This window comes from Hippocampus bargibanti, linkage group LG22 (assembly GCF_051943395.1).
Source record: "Hippocampus bargibanti isolate YZ-2025 linkage group LG22, ASM5194339v1, whole genome shotgun sequence".
NCBI lineage: Eukaryota > Metazoa > Chordata > Actinopteri > Syngnathiformes > Syngnathidae > Hippocampus > Hippocampus bargibanti.
Genome location: NC_142755.1, coordinates 6,139,143 through 6,160,000, shown reverse-complemented (window position 1 = coordinate 6,160,000; position 20,858 = coordinate 6,139,143). Strand labels below are relative to the sequence as shown.

Genomic DNA, 20,858 nt, shown 5'->3' with positions numbered 1-20,858 from the left:
GCTGGCTGGCTATTACGTAGTTATATAGCTAGTTTTCTAGCTGGCTATCTATTGGCTATCTATTAGCTATGTATTTGCTACCTATTAGCTAACTGGCCGGCTGTCTGTCTGGCTATTTATTGACTATCTATTAGCTAGCTAGCTTTCTATCTATTTACTTCCGGGTTGAGTGAACGCTGGCGCGTGTGTCTGCCGCTGCTCACCCACAGAAAAATTTAACACTGAAAAGTGACCTTGAGAGTTTTGAAAGGCGCTTAGAAATGAAATGTATTATTCTTATTATTTGTCGTCAAAAAGCAATTTCCCGTGCCGTTTATCCGACTTTTTGCACGTGGCATGTTATGATTGGGCCGGCGAGAACAAAGCTGCAGCTTATGACCAAAACGGCGACAGGTCAGCAAAAGATTTCGATGACCCCCCCCCCCCCCCCTCCCCTGCCCCTCAAAACTCCCTCCTACCCCCTGAAAACCTCGTTACGGCTGCTTTCATCAATCAGCTGGCCGGCTCGGGCTTCACAGCGCGTTGACCCCTCGACACACACGGCGGTGCTAATCCGCGTCGGGTAATACACGGGCAATATTGTGTTGGAGGTTATTGGACATGGAGGGGCGGGGCAGGTGTATGGGGTGCGCGGCGTGGAACGATGAACTTCCTAGTGCCGAGAAATCCGAAACAATCAGTCACTCTTGACGTTGTTTTTAATCATAACTTATTCACTGCCATTCACAAATTGATTCGGGAATTGAAAATAGGACCTCGGGCGCCATTCACAAATTTCTTCGGGTTTTGTTTTTTCATGCTTGGGTGCCGATCACTAATAAATTTAATTTCTAAGCGCCTTTCAAAACTCTCAAGGTCACTATGAAAGGAAGAGGAAAGGAAAGAAAGAAGTAGAAAAACAATATACAGTAGCCTAACCTTATGATGCATTGTTGCTATTATATGATACTCAATCTGCATTGTTAAGCACGCATTAATAATAATAATAATAATAATACATAATAATAATACATTTCACTCATAAGCACCTTTCAAAACTCTCAAGGTCACTTTACAGTCACAGGATTGTTTTTTTCTGCGGGTGAGAAGCGGTAGCCACACGCGTCAGCGTTCACTCAACCCCGAAGTAACTCAAATAGATAGAAATCTAGCCAGCTAGCTAACGGATAGCTAATAGATAACCAGCTGGACAGTTAGCTAACTAACTAGATAGCCATGTTGCTAATAAATAGCCAGCTACATAGCTAGCTAGCTAGACAGCTAGCCAATAGAATGTTGGCTATCTTTAAATGTTCAAGCGCAACAGTATATACAGGCGCTCCCCTACTTAGGAAAATTCGAGTTACAAACAACGGTACATTCGAACATTTTTGTAGTAACATATGTAGTATTTTCTCCAGTTGTACATATCTTTATATAGCATATATTTTATTCAATGTTTATTTTTCAGTAAAAACCAATACAGGTTACTTACCTGAAACAAACATTCCATACAAAATATAGCACTGAAGCAACTTACGAACAAATTCACCTTACGAACGACCGTTCAGAACGCATTTTGTTCTTAAGTTGGGGAGCGTCTGTAAATTAATATGTATGTACTGTATTTTGTACAGTCACCCCCATTTCAAGCTCATATAACTCCAGACCCTTACAACATAGGAATTAACTCTTTTTTTCTGATGACAGAAGAGTGTCTAAAGTTTCTTACGCTGCATTTGTTGTTTAAGTAGTCCTAAAATAACATTTTCTGTGGGTCCTGGAATTTGACTGCCAATGACAACAACCCTGGCACTGGCATTTGCCTTTTGTCCATGTTAGCGCTTTGTGACAGTTGTTGTTGACAGTTGACAGCTGTTGTTAAAGCGCAACAGTATATACAGGCGCTCCCTTGCTTACGAACATTCGAGTTACGAACAACGGTACATGAGAAGATTTTTGTAGTAACATATGTAGTATTTTCTCCAGTTGTACATGTACATATCTTTATCGAGCATATATTTTATTTAATGTTTATGTTTCAGTAAAAAAAAAAAAAAAAATACAGGTAAATTACATAAGCCTTAAACATACATTCCATATAAAATATAGCACTGAAGCAACTTACGAACAAATTCACCTTACGAACGACCGTTCGGAACGCATTTTGTTCATAAGTAGGGGAGCGTCTGTAAATTAAGATGTATGTACAGTGAGACCTCAACTTACGAACTTAATTGGTTCCCAGACAGAGTGTGTAAGGTGAAAAGTGTGTATCTCAAAAAGAAATTTCCCATAGGAAACCATTAAAATGGGAATAATCCGTTCCCGGGTTTCCATAAAATATACTTTTCAACTAAATAAGCCTTAAAACTACACACAACATACCTTATTCTATGTATAATGAATGTGCTATTGTATTGTAATGAAAGAAATACACTGCATTGTATCATAAAGTCACTTTATTTACATTTGTGATGGTCATTTATGGCTTGATGGAATGGCGTTGGAGGTCGAAGGTCAAAGGGAATTGCTGTTTGGAAAGAGAGGCACATTACATGACGACTAATTAAAGAAATAAACTGTTCTGTAAAATAAAGTTTTATTAACTTTTTGATGGTCGTTGATGACTTATGGAAGGAGAGTCACCTTCCATAAGGACTGTTGGTAACTTAACCTCTGGTGCTGTTCGGTCGTATGCTTCCGCCGAAGATCACTCCGCCAGCCGTGGTGGGTGTGTATTATGAAAATAGTGATTATTATAAGGTTTAATTTTCATAAATTTGACGTTTGTAAGACAAAAAGTTTGTAAGTTGAGGTGTTTGTAAGTTGAGGTCTCACTGTATTGTATTTTGTACAGTCGCCCCCATTTCAAGATCAGATAACTCCAGAACCATACATAATTAGGAATTAACTTTTTTTTCTGATGAAAGACTCTACTTCCTGAAACTAAATTAATACTAAATGATAAGAAATATTTCATTTCTTTCTTTATATGTAAGTGGGGTTGTCTTCATTTTTTTAACCCCCCCCCCACCCCCCTTCCATTATGTTCCCAACCCGCACACGGTGACACGTGGCATCATTCCCAGTCATCTTGTTTACCAATCCGCCACGATCGAACAGCATCTCCAATACGAAAAGTCCCAAACGGGAATTGGTGTTTGTCGCGCGAGGGGGGGGGGGGGGGGGGTTTACCCGCCAATGCCGGAAAGACAAACACAAAGCATGTCGAGGTGTTTTCCATGCCTGGGGAAAGTTTACGATAACCTCACTAATCAGCTGGGTGGGGGGTGTGGGGGGGGGTGCAGAGTGCCCCCAACCCCCTTTTTGGAAACAGTTGGCCTCAGCGTGCTCACACACCCCTACTGGTTTTAGTGGGTTTGTGTGACTTTCCGAGTGTGTGTGTTGGGGGGGGTTGTTATGGAATCCTGTACAAATAGAGGCATGAGGGGGTGGAGGAGGGGGTCCTGTTGACGGACCAATTAAAAAGCAGGAAGAATGGGAGGGGGATGGTGGGGGTGGGGGTGTTTTTCTCATCATTCAAATTCAACATGGCAGGTCGAGTAAAAACAACGTGGTTGTTAGCGAGCGCGCTAGATAGATAGCTATTGTTTAGCTATCTAGCTGGCTAGGTAGCTATTTATTAGCAACTGTATCCTATGACTGTAAAGTGACCGTGAGAGTTTTGAAAGGTGCTTATAAATAAAATGTATTACAATCATTATTATTGTATCTATTAGCTAGCTTTCTATCTATTTGAGTTACTTTCGGGTTGAGTGAACGCTGGCGCATGTGGCTGCCGCTACTCACCCACAGAAACGCTTATCCTGTGACTGTAAAGAGTGTAAAGTTGAGAGTTTTCAAAGGCGCTTATAAATTAAATGTATTATTATCATTATTATTATTATTATTAGTAGTATTATTATTATTATTATTATTATTATTATTATTATTATTATTATTATTATGTGGTTATCTGGCTATCTATTAGGTAGCTAGCTGGTTGGCTATTTGTTAGCTATCTAATGGCTAGCTAGCTAGTTAGCTGGCTATCTATTGGCTATCTATTAGCTAGCTGGCTGGCTGGCTATCTGTTGGCTATCTATTAGCCAACTAGCTAGTTTTTTTATTTATTTAAGTTATTTCGGTTTGAGTGAACGCTGGCGCATGTGGCTGCCGCTACTCACCCACAGAAAAGCTTATCCTGTGTCTGTCAAATGACCTTGAGAGTTTTGAAAGATGCTTATAAATGAAAAGTATTATTATTCTTATTATTATAATAAAGGAACATCTTTAAACGCGTTTTTTTTTTTCATTTTATTATTTATCATTTTTAAAAACGTTAACGATGGCGGGTTTACCAAAAGGTGAGTCGGCGACATGAAAGGTTCTTTTCAATGGCATGGCCCCGCCCTCTTTTGTCTACTAACTGCATTCCCCCAAGTTCAGTGCGGTTTGCGTCATTGCGCCGCGGCCAAGTTAGCAGGTGTCGCGCTAACCAAACCGGTTCTTCCGCCACCCAGTAGAACCTTACAACTTAGCATTTTTAAGATCATTTTGCTTTTCATTTGTTAAAATGTAATCAGATAAAAACCAATTAGCCGCTAGTTCGCGCTAACGGGCTAGCAACGCCGTTGAGGGTGACCCATGGGGTGGTGAGTCACAGGTGTTTCTTGCCTTTAAAAAGGGCTATTCCTTCCGTTTTTTTCCAAAGAAAATAATTAACACCTATCCCGGTTGCCATGCCAACTCGGCGCTAGTCATCCGCGTGCATTCCTGGCCGTAATTAGCCGCGGTCCGATCCGTCTGCGGCGCCAAAATGAGGTGGCAGCGCCCAATCCGCACGCGAGGTGTCATCAGAGGGCGCGGCCCCCGTGCCGCTTCGCCCACTTTTTGGGCGATTCCGTGAGCACTTTGTTCCAGGAAGTTGTCATTAGCACCCTGATCAATCTTTTGCTAGCAATATTCCTGTTTGTTATTCTTTTTTTAAAAATAATAATAATACATTTGATTTCTAAGCGCCTTTCAAAACTCTCAAGGTCACTTTACAGTCACAGGATAAGCTTTTCTGTGGGTGAGTAGCGGCAGCCACATGCGCCAGCGTTCACTCGACCCGGAAGTAACTCAAATAGATAGAAAGCTAGCTAATAGATACAACAACAATAATAATAATAATAATAATAATAATAATAATAATAATACATTTCATTTATAAGTGCCTTTCAAAACTCTCAAGGTCACATTACAGTCACCTTATAAGCTTTTCTGTGGGTGAGTAGCGGCAGCCACATGTGCCAGCGTTCACACAACCAAAAAGTAACTCAAATAGATAGAAAGGTAGCTAATAGATACAGTAATAATAATAATACATTTCATTTCTAAGCGCCTTTCAAAACTCTCAAGGTCACTTTAAAATCACAGGATAAGCTTTTCTGTGGGTGAGTAGCGGCAGCCACATGCGCCAGCGTTCACACAACCCGAAAGTAACTCAAATAGATAGAAAGCTAGCTAGTAGATGCAGTAATAATAATAATAATACATTTCATTTATAAGCGCCTTACAAAACTTTCAAGATCATTTTTCAGTCACAGGAGAAGTTTTTTTCTGTGGGTGAGCAGCGGCAGCCACACACGCCAGCGTTCACTCAACGTGGAAGTCACTCAAATAACATTGAAAGGTAGCTCGCTAGCTAATATATAGCTACTACTAGTGATGATAATACATTGTATTTATAAGAGCCATTCAAAACTCTCAAGGACATAGCTAATATATAGCTAGCTATATAGCTAATAGCTAGCTAGCTTTACATTATACTACTTCAGACGACGCACACATCAAGTGCTCGCCCGACTCCTTTTGGAGATGTTTACAAATCAATCTCATGGACTTTTGTGGTCTTGGCTTCAAGACGCGTCTACTTTTTGCTTGTTACATAAGTGCCACGTCTGTTTTTTTTGATGACGTGGCGAAAGGCGACCAATTAAGGGAAACATAAGCATTTGGCGGCTCTCGCCTTCCCAAGTGCTGAGTGAGCAGCGGCCATCGATAGCAATTAGCTAGCCCCCACTTGATGTTTCGTCACTACGCGATGTATTCTCATTAAGTCGGCGCGTTGAGGGCTTCCGCAAAACGGAGAAGAAATGTGGCTTTTCAAAGCAGGAATGTGGCTGCGCTAATCGACATCATTAGTCTCGATGACCTGAATCGAGTAGACTTTTCTTCATCGTTAGCGTGCCAGCCATATTTGAAGCGTATCAAAAACATACATGCTAGCGCACACGTTTTTTTTAAAGATGCTGATTCTCAGTTGGATTGCATTGGATTAGCCTTTATTAGTTTCATAGTGGAGAAATGTACATTTCACAGCAGCAAAATGATGAAAGTAAGAGGAAAGGAAAGGAAGAATTAGGTAAACAAAATACCGTAGCTGCTGTAAAGGCAGACGCTTTCGCGGCGCCATCTTTAACTCAATACAACAACAAACAAAATAATATGACAACACAAAAGACACAGACAGTCATTCAATTTTAAGAACTTTGCACCCTCTTTGTTGTATGAAGCAGTTCTAGATGAACGAGGAGAATCAACGCCTCCTTTTCACCAGTGGATCAGGTATGTCATGGTGAGATGCGCACATCTGCTACGAGCTAAATGTTGAAAGCAAACATGAAGTTGTAGCATCCGTTGAGGAAAACAGACTGTCTCACATCTCCTGTCCCCACATAAATCCGCTTCAATTCCAAGCTGCCGCAGTTCTCGGGCGCCAACTTGATCATCTTGATCTTGCAACCATGCCCGACTCAAATTTGCTCGCAATTTTAACAACTCCCTTAATTTCTGTCGTGGTTTAAGATAGGTCAAACCTCTGCGTTCGGCGTCATCGGTGTGTCACGAGGGGCTACGTAGCCGCGCCGTCCTATCGGAACCTGTGGATTAAGGTGTTCAGTGATTCGGTTAGTGGGTTGCTAGCTTGGCTGCGACATGTGGCTCTTGGCCACGCTGGTGAATAGCTGGCTATCTATTGGCTAGCTAGCTAGTTAGCTGGCTATCTATTAGCTAGCTAGATGGCTGGCTATTTGTTAGCTATCTAATGTCTAGCTAGCTAGTTGGCTGGATATCTATTAGCTAGCTGGCTGGCTGGCTATCTATTGGCTATCTATTGGCTAGCTAGCTAGTTAGCTGGCTATCTATTAGCTAGCTAGCTGGCTGGCTATTTGTTAGCTATCTAATGTCTAGCTAGCTAGTTGGCTGGATATCTATTAGCTAGCTGGCTGGCTGGCTATCTGTTGGCTATCTATTATCTAGCTAGCTAGTTTTTTATGTATTTGAGTGAACGCTGGCGCATGTGGCTGCCGCTGCTCGCCCACAGAAAAAATGATCCGGTGACTGTAAAGTGACATTGAGAGTTTTGAAAGGCACTTACAAATGAAATGTATTATTATTATTATTATTATTATTATTATTATTATTATTATTATTATTATTATTATTATGGGGCCTCCAGCTTCAAATTGAGGAGGGAGAGGAAGGCCGATGTTATGGCGTAGTTTCTTTTAGCGCACTGGTAAAATAAACGTTATGTGTCCGTCCGTGTGTATGTGTGTAGCGACAGGAGTGCTGACCAGGCGGCTCGTGTCCGAGCTTGGGCTCTCATAGACACACAGTCAGCAGTATGCCGTCCGTCAAAGCGGCCAGCCAATCGCGTCGCCCGCAACCGACGTTAGCATTGGAGAATGTGAGGAAATCTGAACATCCAAGTCACCAAGAACCAAAAATGTCCGTTCATTCGGCTACGTGTCTATTTTTAAACACCGGTCCATTTCTGGTCCACCCGTCCGGGGTCGCGGCCAGGGTGGGTTGGGGTTGCGGCGAAAGGGGGGGGGGGGGGGGTTAAAGCTTTGGGCTCTGTATCCTCTTAAAACAGGGATGGGTAGTTAAATGGATCAAGTCAGTGAAGGGTAGCGGAGCATTTAGGTCCATTTTCAACGTATACGCTACGTGTAAATTATATACGGACACTTTGCTCGCCGGGGATTAAGCATCGACGAGGCTACCCTGTCGGGGGGTGGGGGAGGGGAGGTTACGTCTCTGAGCGATTTGAGCAACCGACTTACAGAGTGATTACCAAGTAGTAAATAACAATCTCTTAATCGGGATAAGAGGAGAAATTCCATTCCGGGAACCGTTTATGTCAACCGTTGCAAGCAAAATGAGAAGAAATCTGCGTCAGTGCAGGGTGCCGATGTGGATGTGTCGCGGCTTGGAATTGAAGCGGATTTACGTTGGACAGGAAATGTGAAACAATCACTTACCGATTCAATCTTCAAGGTCAAGTAAGGAAACTAGCTATTTAGCTAGTTAGTTCGCTATTAGCTACCTAGGCTCGAGAGATAGCTAATAGCTAGATTTAGCTAGCTACAACCTTGACTCGTTTTGATCTTTTTAAATGAAGGATGGAATGTGGAGTATACATTGAAAATGAAATGAGGGTGGCTGTCCAAAATACAATGCAATATATACATATTAGCTGGATATCTGGCTATCTAGTGAGCTAACTAGCTAGCTATCTATTTGTACGAATGTACTTATTTCCTTCACACCATTTGCTATCTATTATCTAGATGGCTAGCTAGCTATGTTGCTAGCTATGTAGCTGGCTATCTATTAGCTATACAGCTGTCTAGCTAGTTAGCTAACTGTCTAGCTGGCTATCTATTATCTATCTTACTTTATGTTACTTCCGGGTTGAGTGAACGCTGGCGCGTGTGGCTGCCACTGCTCACCCACAGAAAAACTTATCCTGTGACTGTAAAGTGATCTTGAGCGTTTTGAAAGGCGCTTAGAAATGGAATGTATTATTATTATTATTAAATTAGGATTATTATTATTATTATTATTATTATTATTATTATTATTGTTAATGAATTCTACGGCTTTGTGTTTGCTTTCAACATTTAGCTTGTAGCAGACATGCACATTTTACTATGATGTCCTTGATCCACCGGTGAGAAGGAGGCTTTGATCCTCTCCTCTTTCATCTACAACTGCTTTATAAAACAAAGAGGGTGCTTAAGATTAAAGACTGTGTCCTATGTGGAGTCACTTAATTTGTTATTTCGTTTTTTGTTGTTGTTTTTGACTTCAAGATGGCGCCGCGAGTGGCCGCCTTGACAGCAGCTCCTATATTTTGTTTGTCTACGTCTTCCTTTCCTTTCCTCTAACTGTCATCACTTTGCTAATGTGACATGTCAATTTCTCCACTGCGAGTCTAATAAAGGCTAATCCAATACTATCTAATCCATTCCAAAATGTTGTAGTGTCACTTACTACTCATGTGGCTTAATACTTTTTCTTTTGTATTTTAACTCGACACATTTGCGAGTTTTGCATCCCAAATTGCATAAGTACCAAAAAATGCAGGACGGAATTTTGCATGACAAATGAAGAGAACATATTTAAAATAAAAAATATATATATATATATATATATATATATATATATATATATATATATATATATATATATATATTTTTTTTTTTTTTTTTTGATTGAGAGAGAAGATGAGAAAAAAAGTTCTTCATTTTTGATGTCGCAAAATTTGGTTTAAGCATCTATCCTGTTTGCATAAATGCCGGAAGCTGCCATCGCTCACTAGTTCACCGAGGGCATCATGAACCTGGCTTTTCGCGCTTACCCCACACCCCCCCAACCCCCGGCCAAATTTACATACAGAAAAGGTGCGAGTGAGTGCGTTAAAAGCGCTAATAAGAGATTACGCAATACGGCCCGAGCAGATTAGCAGACTGACCGGCCTGACACTGTTGCGTAATGTTGCGACAAGATAGTCATCCATACCGCGGCCCACCCGCATGTTCTGCGCACATTAGCGGGACGTGCGCGGCAATGATTTTTAATAGTGGGGGGAAAAGCCCGATGCTAACATGTGGCACAAGGTGCCAGCTGTGAGTGTATCATTAAATATGTCATTCTTGCATGTGAAAGTGGAAATATGATACTCAATTTTGTGTATTTATTTAATTAGTGACATTCAGTGTATTAGCTCGCTAGGTATTAGCTATATGGCTATCTAGGTGGCTAGCTATCAAGCTAGCTATCTAGATAGCTATCTAGCTCGCTATCTGTTAGCGATCTACTAACTGGCTGGCTAGCTTTCTATCTGTTTAGCTATCTATTAGCTATGCGGCTATCTAGGTGGCTAGCTATCTAGCTAGCTCTCTGTTGGCTATTATTTATTTATTTTATTTATTGTGTTTATTTTATTTTTTGTATTCTATTTAGAATTGTATTTTATTTATTATAGTATTTATGCTTGTCTGTGACTGTAAAGTGTCCTTGAGCATTATTAGGTATCTACTAGCTAGCTGTATAGCTGTCTATATATTAGCTATGTGGCTATCTAGTTGGCTAGCTATTTAGCTAGCAATCTGTTGGCTATTTATGAGCTATCTATTAGCTGACTGGCTAGATTTGTATCTATTTAGCTATATATTAGCTATGTGGCTATCTAGGTGGCTAGCTATCTAGATAACTATCTGTTGGCTATCTATTAGCTATCTAATAGCTGGCTGGCTAGCTTTCTATCTATTTAGCTACATTATCTATTAGCTATGTGGCTATCTAATAGCTGCTTGGCTAGCTTTCTATCTATTTAGGTACAGTATATATTAGCTATGTGGCTATCTAGGTGGCTAGCTATCTAGATAACTATATGTTGGCTATCTATTAGCTATCTAATAGCTGGCTGGGTAGCTTTCTATCTTTTTAGCGACATTATCTATTAGCTATGTGGCTCTCTAATAGCTGGCTGGCTAGCTTTCTTTCTATTTAGCTACAGTATCTATTAGCTATGTGGCTATCTTAGTAGATAGCTATTTAGATAGCTATATGTTGGCTATCTATGAGCTATCTAATAGCTGGCTGGGTAGCTTTCTATCTTTTTAGCGACATTATCTATTAGCTATGTGGCTCTCTAATAGCTGGCTGGCTAGCTTTCTTTCTATTTAGCTACAGTATCTATTAGCTATGTGGCTATCTTAGTAGCTAGCTATTTAGATAGCTATCTGTTGGCTATCTATTAGCTATTTAATAGCTGGCTAGCTGGCTTTCTATCTATTTACTTCCGGGTTGAGTGAACGCTGCCGCTTCTCACCCACAGAAAAAAATGAATCATTTGATTGTAAAGTGACCTTGACAGTTTTGAAAGATGCTTAGAAATGAAATGTATTATTCTTATGATGATTGTTATTATTATTAGAAAAGGTTGAATGCTGTCCCATTAGCACATCCTGGTCACATGACTCGCTCTCAACGTCCCAATTCCACTCCAAAGCCCAGCTGGATCGATTTCAATCGTCGGGCTTACCGAAATGATTGTGGCGTGCTGGTCGCTAAAAATAACAACGGGGTGACTCCGGGACTGTGGTGCCACCGCGTTAGCCTCTGGTGTGTCTTGTTTGACGTGTGTGATGTATGATCCTTTGTAGGTGCTTTCTCTGCGATAATTTTACCTAGTTCCTCATCAATTGTGTTCTGTTTAGCTGGGTTGATAGCTTTTTGCTTCAAGTGTACAGATTGCTTGTGCGGGTTATTTGTGGAGCCTGATTGATGGGAATTTTAACCTTGCAGTCTACACGCTGCCTTTGAACTATCAAAGTTGAAACAAGTCCAAATGTCACTGTTTTCTATCCATTTTGTCAATCTCTCTCTCTGTTGTCTGCCTGTCACTTTAATGTTTAAACCACCGCCCCTCACTTCTGCGTTCTTGACCAATCACGTGGCTTTAATCGACGACTGGGGGCGGGGAAGAGACGACAAAAAAAAAATGGCGACAGCCATTTTCATTTTTTGGAGAATGGCTTCACTCTCTCTCTGCATGTAAACTCCCCCTCCCCTCACTGCTGTGTCCTTGACCAATCACGTGGCTTTAACTGGCGACTGGGGGCGGGGAATAGAGGACCAAAACAAGCTGGCTGCCATTTTCTTTTAGGAGAACAGGCTCGTTCGCGAACGCCACATCACTCATTGTGGCTGCCCCCCGAAAAATAGTTTGTATGCCAAGGTAACATTTTCATAAATTTAACATTCGTAAACTGAAAAGTTCGTAAGTCAAGGGGTTCGTAAACCGATGTATCACTATATGTTGTGACTGAGCGATGATTTTATTTGTCTCCATTGAAATTTGGTGACGACCTGACATGCCCTGCTTCTCCCCTCCTCGCTTCTTCAAAGTAACTTGAGACCCGAAGGTGACGACATTTCTGAATTCCTACCACCTCCGTGAACATCCGATGATTGACATCAATGACATCTCATCAATCACGGGTAACTTTACAGACCCTTTGCACCACCTCAGTCCACCCCCGTCCGTCCCACATTTGCCCACCGTACGCTTTCCCCCCCTGTCCGAGTATTATGTTGCATCTCCATGACTGTGAATAGTTCTGGAGTGTGTTCGTTACTCCATGAGAAATGAGGCCATAAAAACTTCACCTGAACTGACTCGTGTCTTTGTTGAACAATAAGGGGAGGGGGGAGAGACCACTGAAAAGTGAGTCATTCCGGGTAGAAATTCCACTTTTGATCCACAAGGTCATGAAAACATACTTTGGCTCAGTCCTCAAAGACAAATTCGGGCTTATGCTGGCTGGCTATCTATTAGCTATCTATCCAGCTGGCTGGCTATCTATTGGATGTATATTGGCTAGCGAGTTGTCTGGCTATCTTTTAGCTAGCTATCTGGCTGTCTGTTAGCTATCTATCCAGCTGGCAAGCTGTCTATTAGCTATCTGGCTATCTAGCTAGCTATCTATTTGTACGAATGTACTTGTTTCCTTCACTATCCATTTGCTATCTATTAGCTATCTGGCTTGTTAGCTATGTATCCAGCTATATGGCTATCTAGCTAGTTAGCTAACTGTCTAGATATGCTATCTATTATCTATCTTACTTTGTTGCTCCCGGGTTGAGTGAACGCTGGCGCGTGTGGCTGCCGCTGCTCACCTGCAGAAGATATATCATGTGACTGTAAAGTGTCCTTGAGAGTTTTGAAAGGCGCTTATAAATGAAATTTATTATTATTATTATTATTATTATCTGGCTGGCTACCTAGCTCGTTCTGTATTTGCTACCTATTAGCTATCTCGTTATCTAGCTGGCTATATATTAGCTAGCTAGCTAGCTATCTAGCGATCTCATAGCTATTTATTAGCTAGCTAGCTAGCTAGCTTTCTACTTATTTGAGTGACTTCCGGGTTGAGTGAACGCTGGCGCTTGTGGCTCCCGCTGCTCACAAAACTTATCCTGTGACTGTGAAGTGTCTTTGAGAGTTTTGAAAGATGCTTATAAATTAAATGTATTAATATTATTATTATTATTAATTTTAAAATTAAACTTGCCTTGGTATGAATTTCACTCATCAGCATATTGGGAACATCAAAGCAGTTTACAGCCGAGACGCCATTTTCTTGTTTGGAGTATATCTACATAACTGTGACCCGATAACGTTCTGTGGAACTTTTTCAAACGCTTTTTTGTTTGGTTAGCGGTCAAAAAAATACACACACAGGTTATCGGAGGATGGTGGAGATAAATAGTGGAAAGTTCACAGTGAGCCAAGGTTATGTTGCCATGTGTGACAGTAAACGTGGAACGTTTCAACTGCGGAATGGGACAGCTCACTTTGCAAAGTTTAGCGTGTTTTCATTTTGCTAACCTACTTTGTGTATCTGGTGTCAAATGGAGTCGGGTGCGCTTGAATATTCAACTGTAGGTTTTTTTTATTCGATTTATGAGTTTAAATCATGCAAATTTGGATTCATGGTTTATATTTGAATATTCCAAACACTTTTGAATGTGGTAACTATAGTTACTGACAATTACCAATGAGTTAGTGTTGCTAAGTGGACTATTTTAACAGTGCATTTGGGAAACACACCCTCCTGAACAAAGAGCAGTGTGGATATATTCATGACTAATTTGCAATGGGGTTTTTAACAAAATGAGCTTTTCTTTTCTAACCAGACTGTCTGTCTCTTGCTACATGGGAGGTGGGGTGGCGGGACGCCGGGGGGGGGGGGCACAGGGGCGGGATATAAACACAAAATTGCCGCCACGTGCACTCAAATGTCTGCTTTATAACAACAACTTTTACCTGATTGGCCAATACCCAAAAGCGAGTATTAATATACGCCATCTGATTGGTTGCCGCCTCGGAGTCTATCATGACCCGAGTGCAAAGCTTCCCAGACGAAAGGCTTTCTTGAGCGTCTCTACTATGAGAAAGTAGTCCCTGTGATGCAAATGTTTTTTTAGACCATCCACTCGTCCACATATGTGTTTAAATAACGGATTGTGTTTTAGCGCATTTTAGGACACGTATTTTGTGAAAGGTTGTGTTTTATCCGCGTGATTTGAGCGAAAGGTTCGTAGTTTGTTGGTGGCGGAAGGATACTTAACATCCCGCGGCGCGTCAAAATATTGGCTCTGGGAACCCGCGTCAAAGCTCAGACAGCGGCAACTCGTCCTCAGGATATCAACGCACCGTGGACAACATTGCAACCTGCCACGCTCGCGCGCGTTTCGAAGAAGCTCGGGAGTCTACGATCATTTTTTTTTCATCGGAATCTAGTTTTATTTTTGTTGGCGGAGTCTCCAGACACCCCAACACCCACTCGGACCCGCTTTCATGTCGGTTTTCGGGCACTGGTGTGCGACTTTACGGTCGTGACTCGAAAATAACGGGCGCGGTGCGGCCAACTTGACGCACTGCTGGACGGTCCACACCACTATTTAGACGGCGCCCGAACCCCCTAAAGTGTTAGTAGTCGTACTCGAAACCTCATCTGGCTGCCTGGGAACCCCACCACCGGATTTTTGTGTTTACCTCCTTTTTTCCCTAATATGTTGCTGTCAAAGTTTGGTTCATTTTCCCATATTTGCAACCCTTCGAGCATGGACCACATGCCAGTGAAAATTCAGCTTCAGCCTGGTAGGTATCCTTAACGTCTAGATCAAAGACGGCTGCGGAGTTGAAAGAGGTTAACGGCTAACTGCTGGCCGGCTCTTTTGGAACTACCCTGTGAGCTAATATTCGCCACACGTTGTCCCCCTCCAAACAGTCAAAGTGGAGAAGGAGCCGTTCGAGAAGGTGTACCAGGTGGGATCCGTGCTGGGCAGCGGTGGCTTCGGCACCGTGTACGCCGGCAGCAGGCTCTCTGATGGGGCACCGGTGAGTCCCGCGCGGGCGGGCGGGGTGGAAAAATTGGATATTTCCCTTTCATGTGACTTATTTCTTCACGCTGTCTTTGTTTTATTTTTAGGTGGCTGTGAAACACGTCGCAAAGGAAAGGGTGACCGAGTGGGGCTCATTTGTAAGTGTTTGTTTTGATGCAATGGAGGCGGTGTTGGGCTACGTGTATTCCCCGCACTCAACGCCGATTCCCTGTGTTTCGGCTCTCAGAATGGAAGCATGGTCCCGCTCGAGATCTTCCTGCTGAAGAAAGTCAGCTCGTCATTTCGAGGAGTTATCAAATTGCTGGACTATTACGAGCGCGCCGACGGTTGGCTTCTGGTTATGGAGAGGCCGGAGCTCGTCAAGGACCTGTTCGATTTCATAACCGAGAAAGGCGCCTTGGACGAGGACGGGGCGCGGGGTTTCTTCCGCCAAGTCCTGGAGGCGGTGCGGCACTGCTACAGCTGCGGGGTGGTACACCGGGACATCAAGGACGAGAACCTGCTCGTGGACCTCCGCACCGGGGAGCTCAAGCTTATCGACTTTGGTTCTGGGGCTATTCTCAAGGACACCGTGTATACCGACTTCGACGGTAAGGTGCTGCCTTGTTTTGGCGATTTCTGCCTCGTTTTTGGGTGTTATGCCGTTGCACTACTTTCAGTCGCGGAGGGGTTCACCGGCCGGTGACGCAGTGATGTTTTTTTCTCTTTTTTTTGGGTTCGGGATTTCCTGTAAATGTTGTATTTTTATATTAATTGGTCTTTATTGACGCGTGAATCATATGGGTATTCAATATATTTGCGGGAAGGCTTGTGTGTGTGTGTGTGTGTGGTGGGGGGGGGGTTCCTTGTTATTATTTACATTTCTAATGGACTCGTCGGTGCTTATGACGAATCCACGCCGCGTGATTCACGTGGATCCATACTGTACCGGAATCGAACAGCGGCTGAGTCACAGTGGTGGTAGTCAAGTGCCACGTAACGCGTTTGTTGTGAAACCCGAGCCTCGGCGTCACATGATGGGATCACGTTTCCTGCTCTGTTATGGAGGGGGGGTGGGGTTAGCCGGTTTGTTGTGGTTGTACATGGAGCTTCTTTTATTGTATTTTTTTTTTCTGCATGACCCAGAAACACCAAACATGTTTTTCCATGCACCCCTCTATACTCACTAACCCCCACCCCCACATCCTCTTTTGTGTTTTTAGGCACTCGCGTGTACAGTCCACCAGAGTGGATCCGCTTCCACAGATATCACGGGCGTTCAGCCACGGTGTGGTCGCTCGGCGTGCTGCTTTACGACATGGTGTGTGGCGATATCCCCTTCGAGCAGGACGAGGAGATCCTTCGGGGGAGAGTGTACTTCAGGAGGAGGGTGTCAGCTGGTGAGTGGGTGACACCACAGGCTGGAACGGTTGGCTTTGTCGCCGCCTAGCTGCACTAACGGGATCTGGTGTCAAAAGATTGGTTTGGAGCCTCGTTTCCTAATCTTGATTGAGCCAAGTCACTTGTTATATGACTACAACAACAAACTCAATCTCTAAAAATCTAAAATGTATACAGATTATATGTGATTGATTGTTACTAAGCCACAATGATTATGACTGTGACCCTGTCACGTTGCGGAGGATAAAGAATATATCCTGGCGAGTATGGTTATCTGGTTGAACTGTTTTTTTTTTACGACCACTGGCTTGTGTGGCTGCCGCTGCTCACCCGCAGAAAAAAATATCCTGTGACTGTAAAGTGTAGTTGAGAGTTTTAAAAGACGCTTATAAATTAAATGTAGTATCATTATTATTATTATTACTCTTATTATTACTCTTATTATTATTACTCTTAATATCATCAATCTTATTATTCTTACTCTTATTACTCTTATTATTATTATTATTATTATTATTAAAAGCGATTCATTAGCCTAGCCGGCACTTTTGTTAGCATTGAGCATAGATTTGTCAAATACATCGCATTTTTAACTCATTCACTGCCTTTCACAAATTTATTTGGGAATTGGAAATATTACTTACAGCACCATTTTGGTTTCTTGTTTGGGTGCTGATAAAGCGCTGGCCGTGGCCTCTGGCAATGTTTGTTTCAGCATTTCCCCTTTTTTTCCATGTTAGCGCTTTGTTCCTGTTTCAGCTGTTAAGTACCTTTTTAAACCAATATGTATGTATTGCGTTGTATTTTGGACAGCCGCCCTCATTTCAAGCTCAGATAACTCCAGACCCATATCACTTAGGAATTAACTAGTTTTTTTTTTTCTGATGAAAGAAGAGAGTCTAAGGTTTCTTATGCTGCATTGAATGTTTATGTAGTCCTAAAACTCAATATAGTACGGGTTCTGGAATTCGAGTGACAATGACAAAAACCCTGGCACTGGAGTTAGTTAATTATCTATTATTATTATTATTGACTTATAAGTCAAAATTGTCGGAAAAATGCTATACCTTTACAGCTAATACTTTCAGCACACCCTCTGACGATGAATATGCCACCTACTGAAGTGGATGTGGAATTGCGCTTTATATTAATTAGGTCTAAAAATATATGCAGCCGTGTTTATTCTACAAAACGAACTAGCCCCCCCACAAAAATAGTCTTATATTCATATTCTCTATTAAAATATCCAGCGGATAAATGTCAATATAGCATAATCATGTAATGCATATTAGCATATTTGACAATAAAGCTGGCTTTGGCTTTGATCACTACTAGCTGTTGCTAGCTAGCTATTAGCTATCTATTAGCTCTAGCTATCTATCTATTAGCTATATATTAGCTCTAGCTAGCTACCTATTAGCTAGCTAACTAGATTCTTACCTATTTGAGTGACTTCTGGGTTGAGTGAACGCTGGCGGCGTGTGGCTGCCACTGCTCACCCACAGAAAAACTTATCGTGTTATTGTAAAGTGACCTTGAGTGTTTTGAAAGGGGCTTAGAAATGAAATGTATTATTATTATTATTATTATTATGCAAATGAGGTGAAACATTTCACACCCCAATGCAATTCCTCATAGTAATTCCATCTCTCGATTCAACAGAGTGTCAGCAGCTGATTAAATGGTGCCTGGCCCTCCGACCCTCCGACCGGCCCACACTGGAGCAGATCTGTGACCACCCCTGGATGAGGGTGACGGCCGAGGTGCCCGAGTCCAATCCCGAGGAGCCGTCCGCCGGCGACATCCGCCTGCGGACCATCGCCACGGATTCGGCGTCGAGCACAACCTCCAGTAAGGAGAGCCTCTGAGGAGCAGTCGGAAACACTCGAAAGACCTTTTGGGGAGGGGGCGGTGATGATGATGATGATGATGATGATGATGATGATGATGATGATGATGATGATGATGAGGAGTTAATGGACTCTCCTATGACAGCCTGTGACCCAGCTTGGCTGATCAATAGCCGCCGACGGCTCCTTTTCTTGTTTTCAGTTAGCACAAGTTGTTTCCTAAAGGGGAACATGTTGCTGTATGGGTGCAACTGTTTGTTGTTGCTTCCTTTACCCCCCCCCCCCCCTTTACCTAAATCTCCTTTTTTTCATTCAGTTTATACAAGTTGTTTCCTAAAGGGGAACATGTTGCTGTTTGGGTGGTCTTACCGGAACTATTTATTCCCCCTCTGCCGTTTTTTTTTTTTTTTTTGTCAGTAGGCTGGCGTATGCATCTGGCAAGGCCTTCCTATTCAGATATGGCTGCTCTCATAGAGCTTTGGAGAAAAATCCCCCCCCCCCCCCCCCCCGTTGATGTTTTAATTTTGAGTGCCTTTTTTTGGGAAATGTGGAGGGGTGGGGGTTGCTACTTTTTCTGGGGGCTTTTCATCTCAACCGTTTTTTTTTTTCTTCCTCTGATTCAACCTCAGTGACCTAAGCGCCTCCCATTACCAACAAGCCAAGTACCCCCCCCCTCCCCCACTCAGCTGAGAGGCTGCGAGAGTAGAATGGAATACTTGAAACACACAACGCACACACGCGACTTGTGTATCACTCTTCGAAGCTGCTCACTCACTACACAGCCTGAACAGGTATTTTTTTTTTTTTTTTTTTGGTAAACTGGATCCTGTCTTTTTCTGAATGTCTACATGTCAACACACACAATCACCTCTGAACCCCTTCCACACTCTCTCGCTGTGTTCAACCATAGCTCTTTTAAGGTTTTTTTCCCCACCCTCCGCCATCTTACTGCTTGACACTTCATGGTCCCCCACTCCTGGTCTCCCTCAGGGGGGGGGGGCTCATTTGGGGTGTGAAATGCACAATCAATGCAATATTCATCAACTTTTTTTAGAGGGGGTAATATTGTACAGTGTGTCCCCCTCTCCTTTCTATTCGTGTGTAATTTTTTTTTTCCTCTTCCCATTTGCTTTTAATTTATTTGTAAACAAAACAATGTAGACATTCCACATTCTGTGGTTATTTATTTATTTATTTTCCATGCTTAAAACTTCCCACCCTTTAAAAAAAAAATAATTTTGCATATCCTACTTGGCCTTTAGTTTGCATTCCTAACTTATTTTTACATTATTGACAACTTTTTTTTTAAATTATTGTTGACGTGGAGGATGCACTGACAGTTGTCGATGTAAAGCAGAGGGGAAAAAAAAAGAGTTTACTTAAAAAAAAAAAAGTTGAAAGGATTTGAATGTTAACTACTTTGGAGATTAAATCCATCTGGTTTCTGTACTTTCAAGTTGAAGTTTTTGAGTTGTTTGGAAAGCAAAATAATTGCAGTTCTCCACACAGCCTCTCGATACCTTAGGGCTCATTCTTGCCACTCGGGGCTCCAAAGGATGGATTTGTTTTTTTTTTATTTTATACAAAATTTTCAATTAAAGACCCACTTTTATGTACAGAAACAATTGGTGTTGTGATTCGCCGCCAATACGCAAAAAAATGCAGTGCTAATAAAAGGCACATGTCGTTTGCACGGAGCAAATCACAGCTGGTGTGTTCAAACGAGGCCCCTTCCGACCAAAACGAGATACAGTAACGAAAAGACGTGTCTTAATTCATGTACTGTGAAACCTCAACTTACGAACTTAATTGGTTCCCTGACAGAGTGTGTAAGGCGAAAAGTGTGTATCTCAAAAAAAAAAATTCCCATAGGAAACCATTAAAATGGGAATAATCCGTTCCCGGGTTTTCATAAAATATATATACTAAATAAGCCTTAAAACTACACACAACATACCTTATTATATGTATAATAAATGTGAAATACACTGCATTGTGGGTTTTTTTCAGTCCCATCATAGTAAAATTATCAGCAAAAAGCTCCAAGTAGGCGATGTGTGCATTCAATGAGAGGGGGTGTGCAAAGTTGGAGCGCTGTTCGGTCGTGTGCTTCCGCCGAAGATCACTCCGCCAGCCGTGGTGGGTGTCTATTATGAAAATAGTGCTTATTATAAGGTTTAATTTTCATAAATTAGAGGTTCTTAAGATGAAAAGTTTGTAAGATAAGGTGTTTGTAAGTTGAGGTCTCACTGTAGTGAGCACTAACCTGCTAATCCTCCCATTGTTTTACCGTCTCGCTGTCTTTTTAACATGTAAATGACGTCCATTTTATCCATCCCAAACACTTGCAGATAATAGACCTCATCCACTCTCACTGTGAAATCCTCATTAAAT

General features: G+C 42.1%; 2 protein-coding genes across 3 annotated transcripts in view; both read left to right on the top strand.

Annotated features, from left to right (window-relative positions):
• Window positions 1–13,011, top strand: part of il17rel (interleukin 17 receptor E-like) — a 136,358-nt gene extending 123,347 nt beyond the window's left edge. The window contains exon 19 of the mRNA XM_088988747.1: window positions 12,232–13,011. The gene's annotated coding sequence lies outside the window, so the exon portion shown is untranslated. The remainder of the gene's footprint in view (window positions 1–12,231) is intronic.
• A 1,153-nt stretch (window positions 13,012–14,164) lies between these two features.
• LOC148881804 (serine/threonine-protein kinase pim-3-like) lies at window positions 14,165–19,913 on the top strand. 2 transcript variants are annotated; one of them, XM_088989165.1, is made up of 7 exons: window positions 14,165–14,989; window positions 15,120–15,229; window positions 15,321–15,371; window positions 15,461–15,824; window positions 16,437–16,613; window positions 18,277–18,465; window positions 19,094–19,913. In XM_088989165.1, exons 1-7 carry the CDS (start codon window positions 14,902–14,904, stop codon window positions 19,099–19,101), a joined length of 987 nt encoding a protein of 328 aa, XP_088845291.1. In that variant the 5' UTR covers window positions 14,165–14,901; the 3' UTR covers window positions 19,102–19,913. The 2 variants fall into 2 exon arrangements, with proteins under 2 accessions (XP_088845291.1, XP_088845290.1); XM_088989164.1 differs by having other exon boundaries at window positions 14,169–14,989; window positions 18,277–19,913.
• Window positions 19,914–20,858: the final 945 nt, after the last annotated feature.